General features: G+C 38.9%; 1 protein-coding gene across 1 annotated transcript; it reads right to left on the bottom strand.

Moving 5' to 3' along the window:
• Window positions 1-4,789: 4,789 nt before the first annotated feature.
• LOC134536338 (protein artichoke-like) lies at window positions 4,790-18,463 on the bottom strand. Its single transcript, XM_063376091.1, has 3 exons — window positions 18,401-18,463; window positions 17,754-17,862; window positions 4,790-8,639 (listed from the first exon to the last, which is right to left on the bottom strand). The coding sequence occupies exons 1-3, from the start codon at window positions 18,461-18,463 to the stop codon at window positions 5,035-5,037; spliced, it is 3,777 nt and encodes a 1,258-aa protein (XP_063232161.1). The 3' UTR covers window positions 4,790-5,034.
• Window positions 18,464-18,529: the final 66 nt, after the last annotated feature.

Raw genomic sequence — 18,529 nt, 5'->3', positions numbered from 1 at the left:
CACGCACACACATGCATGCACACACACTCTTGCTCTCTCCCTCTGGCGGGATTATTTTTAGATTGTCCTCTCCTCATCCTTGCAGCGCAGCAGACATGTCACTTGCGGGCGACAGACACGCCACACGTACAATAACTGCGCTGTTCACGGAACTTCACGCGACTGCTGAGATGTTTTGATTAAACAGTTTATATTTACTCGTGGAGTTGTATTTATTAAAAACCAGCATAGATTATTTATTTACCGACATATTCAACCATAAAATACAATATTATCTTTTAAAACCCAAAATTTCCATATGGGTAGCAGTACATTTTTTTTTTACACTAGAACTCTACATAAAATATGCTATCTATATGCTTGTAATTACGGTGTGTTCTATTAATAATAAAAAAATAGATTTAACTCTTTCAAATTATAGCTATTATGTCAAGTTGCATTGCAGTTAAAGGCTTTAAATTTTTAATGTTAGTTTGGAACATTAAAATACAAACAATTTTTCATACAGACATTAACATTTTATTGCTATTTTAAATAATATTACAGTTTATTTTATTGACTCATACACTATGCCCAGTGCAAGAATATTCAGGTTGTATATACAATAATATTGTGCTAATGCTCAGTGGGTGACGTAGCTGTACCACAACATTTAATTTGCCCAATACGTATACATCAATATCTATATTGTTAACACTGATGAAATGGCAGGAGATTATAAGCATCGCATGCTGAAGTATGTACTTAAATTGTAACAAATACTTTTTTAATTAGTTCTGCATCAATGGATCACTTGCAAGGTTTACAATTACTGGTATATTACTCCAGGTTTGTATTAGTGATGTTACATGAGTGTTTTTATTAATTCCCCTAGACCAAACTTTAAACTACTCCAATTATTTGATCTTTAAAATTAGGCTCAAGTCGAGTAATTGAAACACTACTCAAAATATTGAGTACTCGTGCATCCTTATAATTTTTTTTTTTTAAGTAAAATTTTAGACTGTGATAATTCCAAGGAAATACAACCTTCGTAGTGCATTGATAAACATTTATGTTGTACGAGGTTTTAAGCATTGCTAGTAGGCCAGTGTGAATATGCAAATTTTCTAGTACAAATAGTTTATGATTTGTATTTGATTCAACTTTGAATATTCAATTTTTAACGAATATTAGACAGCATACCTTGTGAGCTTTTTCATATGCCAACTTTCTATGTTTGCACAAAATACATACCCAATTTACATCTTTTAATTTGAGAGCATAATAAAAAATGAATAATATTCTGTGTTTAAAACACGCAAAAAATATTCAAAGTTATTTCTCTACTGTCTGGTGAAACGGTTGTGGAATAAATTGTATCGGCAGTTCAAAACACTGACAATTTGTGGTATTTCAAACTTGTAAACAAACTTATTTTTTTACGTGACGTCTAATAAATCAATGAACGCCGGCTGCACGCACGAAAAGTGTCCCACTACGGATGTCCCACTACAGATGTGTCCTATTTGCTCATTGTACGCATGCGTGGCATCTCTCTTCCACTCGATTGGAACGACCATCGATTTGACTTTTCAATCATATTTTCGTCGTTTGAATTATTAATATTATGTAATTTAACGATTGTCCACCGATTTTCAGCACAATCGGTACAGTTATTTAAAAGTAATGTTGAATATTCAAATACGTTTTGAACCAACAATGGTGTTTTACAATTACACATAATAATTCAAATTACAACCGGGATCTTTTGCACAATGTTTTAAAAATATATTTTAACACATAAATAATTTTGGTGTATTTGGGATGCGTATTTGTTATAAAATCGAGTTATAAAAACGAAATAATAATATTCCCCTACCGTGAACAAAATTTTTATAAATGTATATATAACATCTGAAACTATTAATTATTGAATATGGCCTCGTGGGTGAGCGATCAGTGGCGCTATCTTCTAATTGTAAGGTTGTCTGTTCGAATCCCAGCAGGTGCGAAAAAAATTTTTATGCTTGTAAAAATAAATGCGGCGCTAGTAACATTTCAAAAGTAATACTAAATTTATTTGAATAATGAATGCAAATAAAAGTAAATTTATTAATTAAATTGTACATTTCATTTTACTCCTTTGTATCCATACAAAATAGTGATAATTCAATAAAAATGATTCAATTTTATTCATAAAAGTATGCAGAGGTAGATTTTATCATACAAAAGATAGAAAAATTTAAAAAAAAAAAATTCTTCCTTAAAGAATATAATATTTTTAATGCCTAAATGGTTTGGTTGCAAAAACCTATTACGGCTCAGTCTCAGGCTGAATATTATATTTCCTTTTCTTCTGGATCAATCATTTCATCAATGTTTTGTTATGACGTCACGTTAAACTATCGTCCGTAAACCGACTTTACAGACAACCAATTTTTGTATTTGTTTGGTTACATGTACTTGTACTTGTAGTAGGAAAAAAATAAATAAACAACCATGGATTACAACACAAAATACAGACACCCGTTAGCAATGGCCATTAATGGAAGTGAACACAATAAGTAGTTGTAACGGCTTATAAATAATCAATATTTACAATTGATCTACTTCTATGCACCGCAGTAGCAGTGTGTGTCTACAATAAACAAACGTAAATAATGGTTCCAGAATTCAAAGGAAACATGACCTCAATCACTATGTTACCTTCCCCCCTACCATGAATGACAGGGAGTGATAAGGGGTGATGGGTTAGCAGCAGTGAATACCAAGTGTTGTGCCGCAAGCTAGTTATTTTTTTGGCACTATCTTTTTTTATTCATACTTCTGATGAGTGTTCAGGGGGTTCGCATTAAGTTTTTTTTTTTATTTCTTTGTTCCAAGGGGGTCATTATTTAAGCTTTCAGCAGTCTGTCCACCCGCGGCCAGTTGTACTGCGCTAAGTGGCCAGACGCGCGAACCTTCCCGTGCTCTGTTAGCAGCGAATCATATTTGTCCTGCCTGGCCGCACGTACTGCCTCCAGAGCCCCATGCAGGGTTCGCGCCTTCAGTTACGGCCGGTTAGACACCCGTGTTGCATTACGATACCACCTACATGCCAGAGCGGCCAGCACGCTCATTCACTTGGCGGTGCTACCCATCAAACAACTCCATAACCAACGTTTTCAAACAACGTGGAAGGAGAATATTGGTCGGCAATAAATGAATCATGCAACAGAGAAGAATGTAGAAAGAATTCGTAGGAGCCACCTGATATGCTCGTTACAGCTCAAACTACTGTATAAGGTAATATTCTTACGTCGCGGCGCATGCATGATGTGCTAGGAGGGGATTGGCCCTCAAGTCTACTATTGTAGACTAAAACTAGATAAGTTGGGCCCAGGTAAAACCTGCATAGACACAGGGAAAACCGTGGGCACTTTCATGTGGGATGCTAAACATCATGCATTAAAATCAAGCAGATTGGTTTATGGGAAACAGAGAGAAGGTTCCAGAAGAAGAGTTGGACAGAGTTGAAAGATACTGCTAAACAAGGGAGCGGGAATGTGGTCATTGCTATCTGCATTAGTTCAGGCAGTGCTGGTTGGTTCGGGGGCGACTTTTGTCATTTCCCACCGGGCTACCAGCCAGCCCAACTTCAATTACGAAGAGTAAAAAGATAATGGCGCCTATTACTGTAATTAACTAATTACACACTAAAAATATATATATGTTTATGTATTGTCACTTTTACAATTCCAGCCCTAGTGGTTATTTATGAATGAAACGTAATACAAAACGGCATTCTATTGCTCTTTTAACTGTACATAAAGATGTTTTCAGTTCTCATACTTTTCTTGAGTTGTTTCAGGTACTTATTTTATGTTTTTGTTAAACACTGTTTTACTAGTAGATTTTTTATAGGTTTTACTTTATAAAATTATATATATTTATATTCATAAGTCGTATGCATTATGCATAATTAGCTGCCAAGTTACATTTTTGATGTTTTTCTACTAATAGGAAAAATTAAATAGCTTATAAAACTGAAAAGTTTTAGTTTTAAAGGTAATGCTGCTGTCTATTCCATGATGTGTTACAAAATGATTTCAGAACATTTTATTTAGTAATATAGCTTTCAATCCTCTTAAAATTCATTTTGTCCTTTACCTCGGCCTATTACATCCAAACGTTGCAATACGCTGCAATAATGTGAAGTAGTGGTCATGAAGCTAGCTGGATGGTAACTGTTACAGTATCATTTGTTACTTTGCTAGCTATTTATAATCAATATTATTTATGATTGTCTATGAACACAATAATTATGTGCCTATAAACAACTGATGTAGAGTTATTAAAAAGACACCTATGCCGTAATCTGAACAAAGTTCTTCAAAGCATAAAAAAAAATTAACTTTCACAAAACATATCATAGTTTAGTATTTAGCTAGTAATTATATGGATATGAAAAGATATGCTATAACACCATGATCTTTACAGACACACCAGTAAATAATTAAATCCTTGGATCCATTAAATCCTTGCATCTTTTAAATCATGGTTGGTAGTCATGTTAACCCCATGACAACCCTGTGGTTGCTGCTTGTGATACATACAATGGTGCCACAAAACCTTTTATAGGCGTTAATATATTTCTAAAAATTGCTGTAGTTATTAATTATTTAACTGTATGTCATAGAGACACCACAGGAATGAACACAATAGATTAATACACAAACACACTACTAGAAAACACATTCAAGTACTGATTAGAGGAATGTGTACTACGAACTGTTAATACTAGCTAGCAAAAAATAAGTGTTAAGTCTGAAGCCCATTATTTATTATTTCAGTGAAACTCTTGACAGTTGACAGTGTAAAATTTATTGGTTTACTCATATTAGCAACTATATGGTAAATTCACAAAATTTATTATATAAGAATGTTTGTGTTTTGGGTTGTATGATAGACAAAGTATTTCATGTATTAGAAGAAAAAATTACATCAATTTTATTTACCAGAAGTGTGCATCAAGATCGCAGCACTAGTCAACACATTTAAAGGTTGCTTGGTCTAAATGTTTTCCAGCACAATACCGTATTCTTCCAGGAGGACAATGTCGTTGCGCACGGAAGACAGGTCGTCGCTGTAACTGCGGTCCCACAGGGAGTACAGGTCCCTCCGCTGAGTGAAGCAGCGGACGTCCTTCAGGGAGACGTGGATGAACAGGTAGTTCATCATGTACTGCCACTCGGGGAACCTGCACACCGACTGCCCGGTGACTATGAGGATCTTGAGGGAGGCCATGCCGAACCAGCGGTCGATCAGCGTGAGGTTCCTCCAGGTGAGAGCACTCCCCGGGGCCGCGGAGGGCGTCCCATCGCCGGCTCCACCGCGGGACGTCTTGGAAGGGTCTCTGCTGACGTCCAGCAGCTGCAGCGAGTCGAGCTCGGCGAAGTGAGCAGAGCGCAGTGTGATCGCGGGGTTGTTTCGCAGCATCAGGACGCTCAGGGCGTTCAAGCCGGCAAAAGCACTGCCCTCGAGAAAATTCAGGGAGGTGTTGGTGAGGGACAGAAGATTAACATTCCGCAAAGAGCCGAAAATATCGCCCGGCAAATGCTTCAGCGGGTTGTGAGCCAAAGTTAAAGCTTCCAAATTGTGCAGTGATGAGAATAACGCACTGCTCAGCGAAGTTAACCTGTTGCTGTGGAGGAAGAGCCACTTTAGGTTTACCAGCCGTGCAAATATGCTAGGTGGCAAGTTAGTGAGTTTATTGTCATAAAGCGCTAGAGTAGTGAGAGACTTGCAAGCACTGAATACCTCGTCGCTGAGAACTGTTAGTGAGTTGTTGTTTAGCGTCAAAACTATCAGTTGCTGCATGGATAGAAATGCATCTTTGTGGATGGATAATATTTTGTTATTGCTCAATTCTAACACTATCAATTCTTTGTTGTTATGGAAAGTGTTTTTTTCAATTCTTTCAATAGCGTTGTGCGCAAGATACAACTCACTGGAATTGAACGCATTGTAAAATACATACCGTAAATCCTTCAAGTAATTGTATTTGATCCTTGCTTGGCGTAAGCTAGGTGTATTAGAAAATGTGAAATTACCAAAATGTTCAAGATCATTATTCTCAAGGTCAATGAAACGAAGGCCAACTAGATTTAAGTAAAAATTATGGTGAATTGTTGTAATGTTGTTGTTTCTGAGATTTAAATTTTTCAGCAGCGGTACTTCCGTGAAAACATTGTCACCAAGTGTCGTTATCCAGTTGTCGGTTATAGTGACAATGGCCAGTTGGGGTAGATTAACAAATAACCCTGACTGTATGTTTGTTATGTGATTATAACTGAGATCAATAATACGCAAGCTATTGAGATTTTCAAATACTCCAGGGGGAATGTTTGTAAGCTTGTTCTTTGATGCATGTACTTCTCTAAGGGCCTGTAGATGTCTAAAGGTTCCTCCATGCAGTGTAGTCAGCTTCATGTTTACTAGCAAAAGAGATTCCAACAACAGTGTATTTTGAAAGATGTCAACTGGAATATATCTTAATGGATTATTGTCTAATTTCAGTGTTTTCACTTTTGCCAAACAGTAAAATATATTTTCATTTAGTTCTTGTAGATTATTATTATCTATACGTATGCTTTCCAAATTACAGTTATTTACGAATATGTTAGTTGGGAATTTAAAGATTCTGTTTTTACTTAAGAAAAGACGTTTAAGATTTTTTGTTGTACTGAAGGTGTCATTGTCGAGATGTGTTATTTGGTTGCGATCTAGGTGTAAATATTCTAGCTTAGTGTTATGTAGCAGTAGACATTTTGGCAGTTGCTCAAAACTATTTTCACTGAGATCTAGATGTTTCAGATGACGGAGAGAATGGAAGGTGCCACAGTCAATATGTGACAAAAAGTTCCTATTCAGATTGAGGTACTCTAAAGTACCACTTTGCGAGAAGTAACCAGTCTCAATGTGCTTGATGTTAGCATTGCTAAAGTCCATGCACTTAACAGAAGTGTTGAGGTTTGGCATGCTGGTTGAAACTGTGTTTGAACAGTCAATCATGGTGCTGCAAGGTGGAATGAACATTTGCTGTGTCCAGTTGATGCGACATTCGCACTGTGGAGGGCAAACTTCTCGAAGCCAAGATAGTGGAGATGGCATAGCATAATCTGGATTGTACTTACATTCTTCGTATACGTTGCTCCAGGTCTCTCCAATATCCTGATGGTTAAATTTGGTTTCTGTAGATTCAAATGTATTATTTACGATAGGCATAATTTCAAAAGCATTCTCATTTCTGAAACATATTATTTCAACCCTATTTTTCTGATTGAACACAGTGTACATTAGATCCCTTTCATACGCTTTTTCACAAATACTGCTGTTAACAAGGCTTAGCACTTTTAATCTTGGCAAGCTGAGCAATGTGTCTAAAAGTATCAAGTCTCTATAGCTGACGTCAATGTTGTCAAGGTACGCACTTTCTAAAAAGTACATTCCTTTGAAAAATGTGGAAGGTATAATTAATCCATAATTTGAGCTTATGTTTATAAATTTTGTACAGGTTGGTAAACCTGTGTTTATTAAGTACACGTGCATCAAATTATTTTGACTGATGTCCAAGTAACGCGCATTCAGAACACGTGTTGTTATGTTCTGCAAACTGTTCCCCAAAAGCATAATTTCGTGTCCACATGTTCTACTTGGTGCAGGTCCGTAAAGTCGAGTCAGATTATTGAAACTAACGTCTAAGATTTTAAATTTCTCCGAGTTATAAAACATATCCAAGTACAAAAAACTTATACGGTTATATAATAAGTATAATTTTTCTAATTTTTTTGTGTTATCAAATGCCTCTTTAGCTATTGATTTTATCATATTTTGACTCAAATCAACAGTTTGCAAATCTTTTGTGGTAGAAAATATTTCATGATGCAAAACTTTGATTCTGTTATCAGAAGCATTAAATGTTCTTAGTTCATTGCATTTTGCAAACAAATCCCCACACAGTGTCTGCAAACGATTATGGCTTAAGACAAGCTTCTTCAGTTTCACTGTGTTTTGAAATATTTTAGAAGGTATGTGTTCCAGTAGATTGTGTTCTAGATTGAGTTCTTCAAGATTGACCAGTGATTGAAACGTTTCACTGTGCAATGTCTTCAATTTGTTGTAGCTCATGTTAAGTTTCTCGAGCGATGTTAGGTTTTCAAATAGTTTCAAAGGAATATTACTTATGTTGTTGTGAGATAGTTCTAAATGTCTGAGATTAACTAAGGAGCCAAATAATTCTGGGAACAATGTGTTGATTTTGTTGTAATTCAACAGCAATGTTTTTAGTTGAGTGGTTTGCTTGAAAAGGTTTTCTGGCAGCTGTTTCATCACATTTTGCGTCATTGTAAGTACTTCCAAATTGTATAAGTTATTTAGTACATTATAATGCCAAGTTTGTAATCTGCTATTTGTTATAGTCAAGTTAGTACGGTTAAATAAGTTGCCTGATGAAAGTTCTGATATCAGATCTTGAATAGATATTATGGTGCTCCTGGAAATGTGATTTTCTTCACTCGAAGACGTTTCTGTTCCTGCAATTATCCTTGTATGACTGTCTTTATGGTCAGCCATTACAGTTGAGTATATGAGCAATATAAAACACAGCATTTCCAAATCTGAAAGAAACAAAGCACATAATTACAAGAGTACGCACACAGACAATTATAAATATATTTTGCTTCTAAAGTAAGATTTTAAGGAGAAAAATGCTTCCATTTAATGGCATTTGTTGAGAAAAATTATCTCAAACTTCAAGCAACGTAGTACTTAAAATTTTTCATACAAATATTTTTGTAGCATAATAGAAGATGCAATTACCTTTAAATTGTAAAATTGTACTATTTTAGAAGTGTTGAAAAATTTTTGAAGTACTTTTGTTTCGAGACATGCACATAACAGTCAAAGAAATAAAACATTGTATCTGACTGCCAAAATTAATATTTTATATTTGATCATTTTTAAATGAATATGAATTTAATGTTATTGTAATTAACATAAAATCACTAAAGTAATATTTAAAAATGAATGAAACATTAGATTTCAATATATTTATAAACTATAGCTGATAAGATGATTTAATATAGTTTAAAACATACACAAACAGGCTAATATATATTCTGCAGATTAAATGACACACAGTGAATATGTTAATAGTTTTCTAACAATCCATTCATGTTAAGACTGTTTGGTATATGAATTTCTCAAAAAAATATTTGATAAACGCAAGCATAAGTTACAGCATCAAGCAATCACCTTTAAGAATCCTTTGAAAACTCGATTTTGGGTTGAAGGGAGGGGAATCATGGTTGAGTAAGATTCAAAAAGCAGTTGTAATGCAAGTTGTGCTAAACATGTTAAGTACGATAATCAGCATATTTTGTATCGAAGGGAGTAACTACGGTTTTCTAAGAATGCTAGGAACAGCACTGTCATGTCTAGAATACAGTTATAATGGTGCTTTGCATGAGCGCTTTAATTTGCAACAAAACATCTAGGTGTCTTTAGTTAATTTTTTTCAATAGATTTTTTTTCTGTAAGCTGTTATCTTCTTTTTAATCGGGGCCCTGAAGTGAATAAGATGAAAAGTACCCTAGCCTATATGTAACGTCACATCGTTTATTATTCGCGTGGAAGAATCCTTTGATGGAATACAGCCTGAGAGGAACATCGGAAGTTGGATAGGACTTTCAGTACATCGCATCACCATGGAGAAGGGGGTAAAAGCAGGTGATGAAAGGTTCTCACGAGACAGGTGAAGCAAGATAAGTAAGGGAATAATATTATGTTTGATGCATCAAAGTCGTAATTTTAACTACACGTTAAAACGTTCAAGTGTGTCTTAAATACAATTTTATTTTAAAGTGTGTAAACAAATAGCATCTAAGTTTTGTCAATAAAAAATTATTTTGAAATCGGCAACAATTTGTAATCTTTATAAAAAAAACTTAATTGTTAACTTTTGGTTTTGAATTCCGTGTAGCTTAATATTTTTACTGTGTTTACTGTTTTTATTTAGACGGACTGAAGGAAGCGCTAAGGGTGACGCCTGCACGCACATCAAGTTCCCAACTGTCTCTATGCGCAAGGCAGCTAGCTGGCATGCAGTCGTAATGCGTTCACCAATGAGGCTTTAATTTTACCGTTGCAAAGTGTGTAAAAAAGTTCAATGCACACATCTTGGGTACTCAGTCACAAGTTTTTAAATACAGAATTGTGAGGATGCACTTCTTGTTCATGTTGAAGGTTTTCCGAGTAAATAACCACCAAAGGCAAACTGTAATGAAAGTATAGAAATCGCACGTAATCTTTAGATTGTATTTATTTTAGCATGTCAATGGATCTTGAATTGTTACCTGTGAAAATTAATATTTTGAAGAACCACAGTGTCAGTTAGGGAGAGACTGGGATTTCGGCACATTGCAGTTTTAAGATTGCGTTCCGTAAAACCGGAATTACAATAGTATGTTCGTCGATCAAGTGACCAGCCAATCACATGGCCTGAAAAATTCCATCCGTCCGTCTGTCAAAATTTGTAATTTCACACTTTTGACAGACGGATGGATGAAATAATAACCTCCAAGTGGTTCTAAGGGTTACAGGTGTCTAATTCATTATATTAGAAGAAAGTTTGTTTAGTTCTTAGTATGCTTACATAATTAATTTTTTTAAATTATGTTTGAACACATTTTAAAGATTGTGTTTTGAAACAAAAATTGTCCGATTCACAGAAGTGTAATTTATTACTCGTGCAGACCTGCCAACTCTCACGATTTTGGTGTGAGGCTCACGATTTTAAGGTCCATCTCACGCCCTCACGCCAAAATAGTGTTTCCTCACGATTTTTCGGGGCCCCAAGATTTTGTTTGTAAAAGTTACAAAACAAGTTTTATGAAAGCTTACAGTAACGAGTTTCCATCAATACTCGAGTCACGTAAAGGAAGCAATTTTGCATTTTGTAGCATGTGCCGTGCTGATTTTTCTATCTCGCATAGTGGAAGAGGAGACATTGTGAAACATGTCGCTACAAAAAAACACAACTAACACGTGAAGTGTATTGCTTCCAATAAAAAAATTAATTTTGCTGTGAACAGTGATAATAGTGTTACACGAGCAGAATGTTATTTTACATCTTTTTTAGTTGCGGCCCTGCATGATCACTACACGACAGCGCTAAATTATGTTCAAATAAATTAAATCTGCAACCTATAATTTGTTGAAATAAATTTCGAAGCAGAGACCATGTAACATATGTACAGGCATGTCACTTAAATTTAAAGATTCTCATTTGTTGTTTTTTATATCTAACCTGTATTTATGGGCCTGAAAATTTTTATCGAGGAACTCATGATTTTTTAAATTTGAATGTTGGCAGGTCTGCTCGTGGTAAATGTTCAAATAAAACAGTGGAACATATTGAGTTTAATGAGTTATAAGTGCACAGATTACTTACATGATTGTCAAACTAATCTAATCATACAAAATAAAATTTCTCCAAAATTTAAGTTTTCTGAACAGTTGGCGGCATGTATAAGAGAAAATATTATTATGGGAAAATTGAGTGCTGTAAATCGCTCGGATGACGGAAGGACTCGACTGGCTATTGTAATCCCGACTTGATGGAGCGCAACAGTAGTTGGCGACATGGGCAGCTTTGGGAACACTTTTCGGTAGAGGCTGTCATGCTGTTGCAAAACTTGACTTTAAATAAGTCAGAGAGAGGGTTTGTAATATTTATAGATATTGCCCTTGATTTGGGGGGAGGGGTTGCAGTGACGTAACCAGAAGGGGGGTGCAGATGGGGCTTGTGCCCCGGGCGCCGCGTTTAGTAGGAGAGAGCGCTAAACTGGCACATTAAATTTTACTATAGATATTCACTTGAATATCGTAGTGTTAGAACACAAAAATTTGTCTGAGGGCAGATAATCTGAATTATTTGTATTGAAAGATACATACATGTGTATATTCAAATATTTACAAAAATTTGTAATTTTCGTGTACCATCTAACTTGCGATGTATTAAAAAATAAAATGACTTAAGTTAAAACAAAAATTTTGGGAATAGGAAAGGTTTTGGTATGGTTGGTTTAAAAATAGGGGAGTCTTTGCCCCGGTTTGAAACTAGTCTAGTTACGTCCATGGGAGGGGAGGGGGCTGTGATATTTGTGGAACATTCCTTGGGGCCCGGTTGAATTTTCAGGGTTTTTTTTTGTGATACGTGGTTTTATCCTGAAAGTAGGATACCAATTATGTCTATTGCTGATATAATTCATTGAAAACACAATTACAGTTATGACCGTAGTAACGTGTACAGCCTTTAGATTTCATTTTTATTGGGGGGTTTGAATACGTTGAACGTTAATTAATTGGGAAGGGACCTGACAAATTCTTTTCTCTGGACGTCTCGGCGTGTGTACATCAAAATATAACCAGCTAATGTAGATGAACACGGTGTTTGAAAAAAGAAAAATACTTAAAATAAGGTATTTGGAGACATTCAAACGACGTTATATTTAATTTCTAATTTTTTTTTCTAGATAATTTTCGACTAAACATATTGGCAACCCTGGCGATATAAGTGCTACCGTGGCTGTAGCAGAGTCGCCTGTCGGCCACTCAAACACACCTAAAAGTCAATTAACATATTTAATTTAGATCTCAATCGTTGCTTGTTTAATCGGTAGCGGCAGTGGGTGGCAATCCGAGGCCTGGAACTCTCTGTGACGGCTGCATCTCGCCCTGCGGAGTGGTGTGGTCGGACAACTAGTCCCGAGCCTGTTATCCGCACAGACCTGACCTTGCTATCCCGTGGCCGTGGAGGCGCGATAGCATCCCGAAGACACGTTCGCTAGCAGAGCAGAGACTCGAAGAACATTTGTTAACTGCCCTACATGAGCGACTGGGCCATTGGCGGCTCCAGGATGACTTTTCGGGAGGGGCTATCGCACAAAGAAAGGTCTTAGTTGCAAAAAAGATCCCGGTTGTAATTTGAATTATTATGTGTAACTGTAAAACACCATTGTTGGTTCAAAACGTATTCAAATATTCAAAATTACTTTTAAATAACTACCGATTGTACTGAAAATCGGTGGACAATCGTTAAATTACATAATATTAATAATTCAAACGACGAAAATATGATTGAAAAGTCAAATCAATGGTCGTTCCAATCGAGTGGAAGAGAGATGCCACGCATGTGTACAATGAGCAAATAGGACACATCCGTAGTGGGACATCCGTAGTGGGACACTTTTTCGTGCGTGCAGCCGGCGTTCATCGATTTATTAGACGTCACGTCAAAATGGAAGTGGTCAGATATTGGCCTTGGTATATTATTTACAAATTACAGGTTTCAAATACAGAACCTTAGTAGCTCCATGCAACTTTTGATGAGATAAAAGTTTAATATATGAAATTAAATATTTAAGTAAACATAAATATACACTAATCAATAAAATTGGTCTCGGGAGGGTCTCTCTTTGCAGAATCTTCGGGAAACCTGAGATACACGGTGCTGTTTCTAGACACTCGACTAATTTCCCCCCCCCCCCCCCGCCCCTTCCTAATTTTCTCCAATTATCCTGAAACAATGATATGTTACGATCAGTGTTAGCCATACCGCAGATTGGTAGCCAATTACTTTACTTTGAGTCCCGTTAAGTCACATTTTACCTGGAGACTTGTTTTATTTTATTCCGTAAATTTTGTTACGTGGATCTTACAAGCGTGGACGAAAATAATGGTATAAATTAAGTCTTGGTCACATAAAGTAACTTTTAGTACACAATGGAACGGATGTAGTAACTACCCTGATTGAAGGGGGGGGGGGGGGGGGGAGGAAAAAGAAACAGGTTAATTCATCAATCAAGAACGGTGTCGTCATCGTTCGGGTGAGACGTGAAACGAGGGACAGGGGAGAAGCAGTCCAAAGGTTGGGAGGAAACCTCTGCCCTCGGTACTGACCGACGAGAAAACTAAGAGGTTTCAGTACACGTTTATGGAAGTAGAATCAAGCCGCGGGGCGAAATTAATGTTCAAACGGCGATATTTCTGGGCGGATACAGTTTCTACACGTTCTTTGGGTGAATATTTAACTAATGTGCGTATTTCACTCGTTCTCGCCACGGACATACGCAGCCGGGGCGTCCAGAAATCCTAAAAAAAATCAATAAAAATCTATCCCATCAACAAAAGGAAGGAATTCGAAAGCAAACTGTGTGCCAATTGAAGATTATGCGCTCGCTGCTGGTTCCGCGACCTCTGCAGTTTGAACCCGTCGAAACAACTGCCTCGAGAGAAAGAAAACAATTGATTACTAGAGACCTGCAAAATTCGCGGTTTCGATGGCCTTCAGGATAGACTGCACATACCCCCCTGTACACTCGGGCAAATAACGCAAGTTCATTGGCTGCCGACTTGTAGTCGTCTCAGGTGGTTTGTCTGTGATTCGATCCTTCTTTGGTTGAGGGTTTATAACTGGTTGAGATTCGTCCACATGAACTGTAAGCCAATAGCAAAATTATCTAAGAGGTAATATGTGTGTATGAATAATTCTAGCCTATCACCGAATGAATCCGCGGATTTTGCAGGTCTCTATTGACTACGTACGGCGCCTGGCCCGGACTTGCAGTGGGTCGAGGGCGGATGACGGACTGCATCGCGATATGCGGGCCCTCCCCCACTGTCAACACCCCCGCCCGGGGCGCAGGCCCCACTTATCTTTACGACGTGCGTGGCTGGCTAAGCTTACACTAAGGCACAGTAAACTGCGCCATCTTTGAAGTCCCGGTACAGTTTAATGCTTGGTCTGAGCAGCGCAAACCGATGGGATGAATCATATTGAATTATGTGTGAGGGGGGGGGGGGGAGGGGGAGGAGCTTGCTCTTAGTGTGGAATCACACCGACCCGCTAAAACGCCGCTCGGTGTTGGTTCAGGGAATACACCCTCGCCATTGCTCCGTTTTGTTTGCCCGCTGAAGTCTCTATAAACATTTTAAAAACAAATATATGTTCTTTCATTCGATTTCAAACTAAAATTACATACGTATAGTTCACCCAATGTAATCGGCGATTACCTACCTACATTTGCTGCTTCTAAGCTATTGGAGAGTAAGCGAATGTGTGTGATTACGACTACGTAATTTCTTATAGACAATGTGCGAATGTTAATGAAACGGTCGTATTGGTTTGAAATGATTCAAAGCCTTTTGGTTTTGGTTTTTAATCTGGAGATTTTATCGGTTGGTGGTTTCGCTCCTGAAACACAGGCGAGAGAGAGATTTGGGTCGCCTAGTGCGGGCCGATTTCACTCTTTTCAAAACCCCCGCACACTTGTCAGTCCGAACTGACAGTCCGGGCTTATCAGTCGGAACTGAAGAGTCGTAACTGTCGTGTGTGAGCAAGGACGGTGGACTGATCAGCATGAACTGATGGCGTTCCATAAGATCGGAATGTGGACTCGAGAACCCTCAGTCCGAACTGCCGCGTGTGGGAACAGCGTCTCACCAGTCCAAACTGTCGATCCAAACCATCAGTCCCATCAACTGAGTGTTGTGGGAGACATCTTTGTTTATACTCTTTGGTTACCTTGATCCCTCCCTCTTTTCTAATTACGGGTGGAACTGCAATTGAAACATCCAAAGTTTCTTCCATATTGTTACGAACGCAGGCAGGACCGCGACACGCGCCAGGTTCGGAGCTGGGTGGCGGCCCTGCACAGCCACTGGCGTCACGTGCGGTCCATTGACGTAAGGCATGCCACGCGTGCCTAACCGGATTACAAGGGTCGTCGCTACCCCCGTCTCCCCTCCGCTCCCCGCGCATCGTCCTGCCTCGGCGCTTTTATCTATCGCTGAGCGGCCTGGGGAATTCCTCGGGTGGCCGCACGGAGTGGCGCGAATTGACGCTGCTTTTCTGGACTGTTCGGGCGTCGGGTCGGCCCGGGACTCTTCACTGCCGCTCTCGTCTGTTCTGGAAAGACGACCCGTGACTACTTAAGCTGCGACGTCAGCATCCACGGGACTTCCGGGCGAGTTCAGAAAGTGAAGGGGGAAGTGCGACATCGGCGAAAGTGGCGCGACGCGGAGCGACAAGATCAAGAGTGGACTGAGTGGCGCGAGACTATGTGTACGGACAGGCGCGAGCCACGAGGTAAGAGGCGAACCACTGTTGAGCCTAGCTCCAGTGAGGAATGCGTACTGTGGAACTTGACAGACTTGAGTGACTTTAAAATATACGTTTTTTAAGTGCCAGTGATTTGTGATCGGACATTTATAAGTACAATTGTTTATTTATGTAAATATTGGTCATTAATAAAACTTAATTTGGATATCCCTTATGAACCCAGTTCTCCCCACACTAGTTCGCAACAATATTGTATACTATGAAACTCTACAACCAACAAGAACAGCTACTAAGACTGATCGTGTGTGCAGAGAGCTTCAGTTCAAACCAAACTGTCAGTTCGGACTGAGTAGTCCGAACTGGGAGCTAGACTGATCGTAAGTGGGGGCTTTTAGAGAGCCATTTTTCATTTAATTTTGAAACTAATCCGAGAGCCAGGCATTTATGCATAAATATTTTTTATTTATTTTAAAAAAAATTAGTTTCGTATTGTTCTGTAGAATAATCAATGAAAAGAGACCGAAAATATTCGTGTATTCAATTTGAGATAGGCTAAAATTCAAATACATATAACTTGAAGCTGCTTTTACTATTGATCTGGACGATTATGGGCCAATGAGAAATCATCAACCAAAGAAGTATCGAATTCCAGGCATACCATTTGAGACGTCTCACAAGTCAGCAGCCAGTGAACTGGCGTTATTTGCCAGAGTGTACAGAGGACTGTGTAGTCTATCCTGAAGGCCATCGAAAACTCGAATTTTTTTCCTGTTCCTGTCAATGAATACATTGGTGTGGTGTGTGTCTCTTAAAAATAGTATTTATAAAAGATAAGAAACTTGTACTTGGTTAATAAAAATAATATAAAATTTAAATAATATATTTTTAATATTTCTGTGAGAATATCAAGACTTTATAACTAGGGACTGGAAAAATTCGCGGTTTTTATTACCTTCAGGATTGACTACACAGTTCTCTATATACTAGGGAAAATAACGCCAGTTCATTGGCTGCTGACTTGTGAGTCGTCTCAACTGGTGGTGCCTGCGATTTGATTGATGGGTTTCTCATCGGTCCATAATCGTCCAGATGTGCAGTGAACCAACAGCAAAAGAAGCTTAAAGATATATGTATTTGAATTTTCAGCGTATCGCAAATTGATCCGCGAATTTTTCTCGGTCTGTATGTGGTTATAATGTATCTGTAGGGGCATGCAGATTTCGCGAAAAGATTTCGAGACTCGATGAAAATTAAAACACTGTAGCACCGTCTGTGTTTCGTGATTGGGTGAGTTACTCCTAGGTACATATCGATTGTAGCAACGCCAATCCCTGTGATTCATTGCGGAAGTAAACGCGTCGTGAGTGGCTCGGTCAAACAAGGCAACGACTTCTCTCGCTAGACGGCCGCCGATCACAAGGAAGAAACCGCAGGTACGCGTACACCTTGTTGCAGTCTAATACGCATTCAGATCTTTTCGCGAACAACGCCTGCCCTTATGTATCTGTGTTGTAAGACCGGTTTAGGTGAGCGGTAACAACGTCGCCGGGCCGCCACCACTGGCCCAGTGTAACCGAGGCCCTGGCTAGAGAGAGAGGGGCTCGCTTACCTCGGCGGACGGGAGAGAGCTGCAGCGCCCGCACGGCCCGGGGTCGGGACTGGCTGACGAGCGACGACTGCCGCGTGGCGGGGTCGCGCTGACCTTCGCGCGTCTCGCGCTGCCGGCCGGGGGAACACCCGCGCCGCGCGCCGCGTCACCGCGGTCAGAGGTCGCGATCTGCACGGGTGGATCTCGCCGGCGTCGCAGTCAGGGGCGCAACAACAGGGGGGGGGAAGGGTATTTTGCCCCCCCCCCCCCTTCTGAAACCTTGAAGTGGGGGCAAACGGGGGCAAAGAAAGTGCTGTGTAATCAATTTTTAGATAATAAAACTGCTTAAATAGCACCATTTTCCACCTTGAAATACAAATTTTCCCGAGGGAGGACCCCCGGACCCCCCGCTTCAATAGGGGGGGCCGATGATTCTTTATAAAAAGTTTTATTGCCCCCCCCCCCCCTCTTTGGAAATTTAGTTGTTGCGCCCCTGGTCGCAGTCATCAAGCCCCCAGTCACACTCTCTTGTTTCCAACGGTGTCGGATTAAGATCGGGGAGACGGGGCTCATGCCTCCCCCCCCCCCCCCCTTCCTTCACAATGGTAAAATATTACTACTTCTGAAGTAATAAACATGACTACCGGTGCCCCACCCAGAAGTCAAACCTGGGACCGCACTTGGTCTCCAATACAGTTGGATGGAAAATAGCTTCCTATTTTCTCCATCATTTGGAAAAAGTTAAATAACAAACATGTATAAAAGTTATAGTTAAAATAATCTCTCTTAAAGTAATT

This window comes from Bacillus rossius, chromosome 10 (assembly GCF_032445375.1).
Source record: "Bacillus rossius redtenbacheri isolate Brsri chromosome 10, Brsri_v3, whole genome shotgun sequence".
NCBI lineage: Eukaryota > Metazoa > Arthropoda > Insecta > Phasmatodea > Bacillidae > Bacillus > Bacillus rossius.
The sequence above is the reverse complement of the archived record's forward strand: the minus strand, read 5'-3'. Positions and strand labels throughout refer to the sequence as shown.

Bases quoted from the DNA above. Each gene is read 5' to 3' on its own strand.
- LOC134536338 (XM_063376091.1), bottom strand. From the start codon at position 18,463: ATGATGGAGAAAATAGGAAGCTATTTTCCATCCAACTGTATTGGAGAC. The intron at 17,863-18,400 runs GTTTGACTTCTG...CCCGGCCGGCAG, and splicing joins GAGACCAAGTGCGGTCCCAG to CGCGAGACGCGCGAAGGTCA. The intron at 8,640-17,753 runs GTAAGCGAGCCC...TGTTTCTTTCAG, and splicing joins GCTCTCTCCCGTCCGCCGAG to ATTTGGAAATGCTGTGTTTT.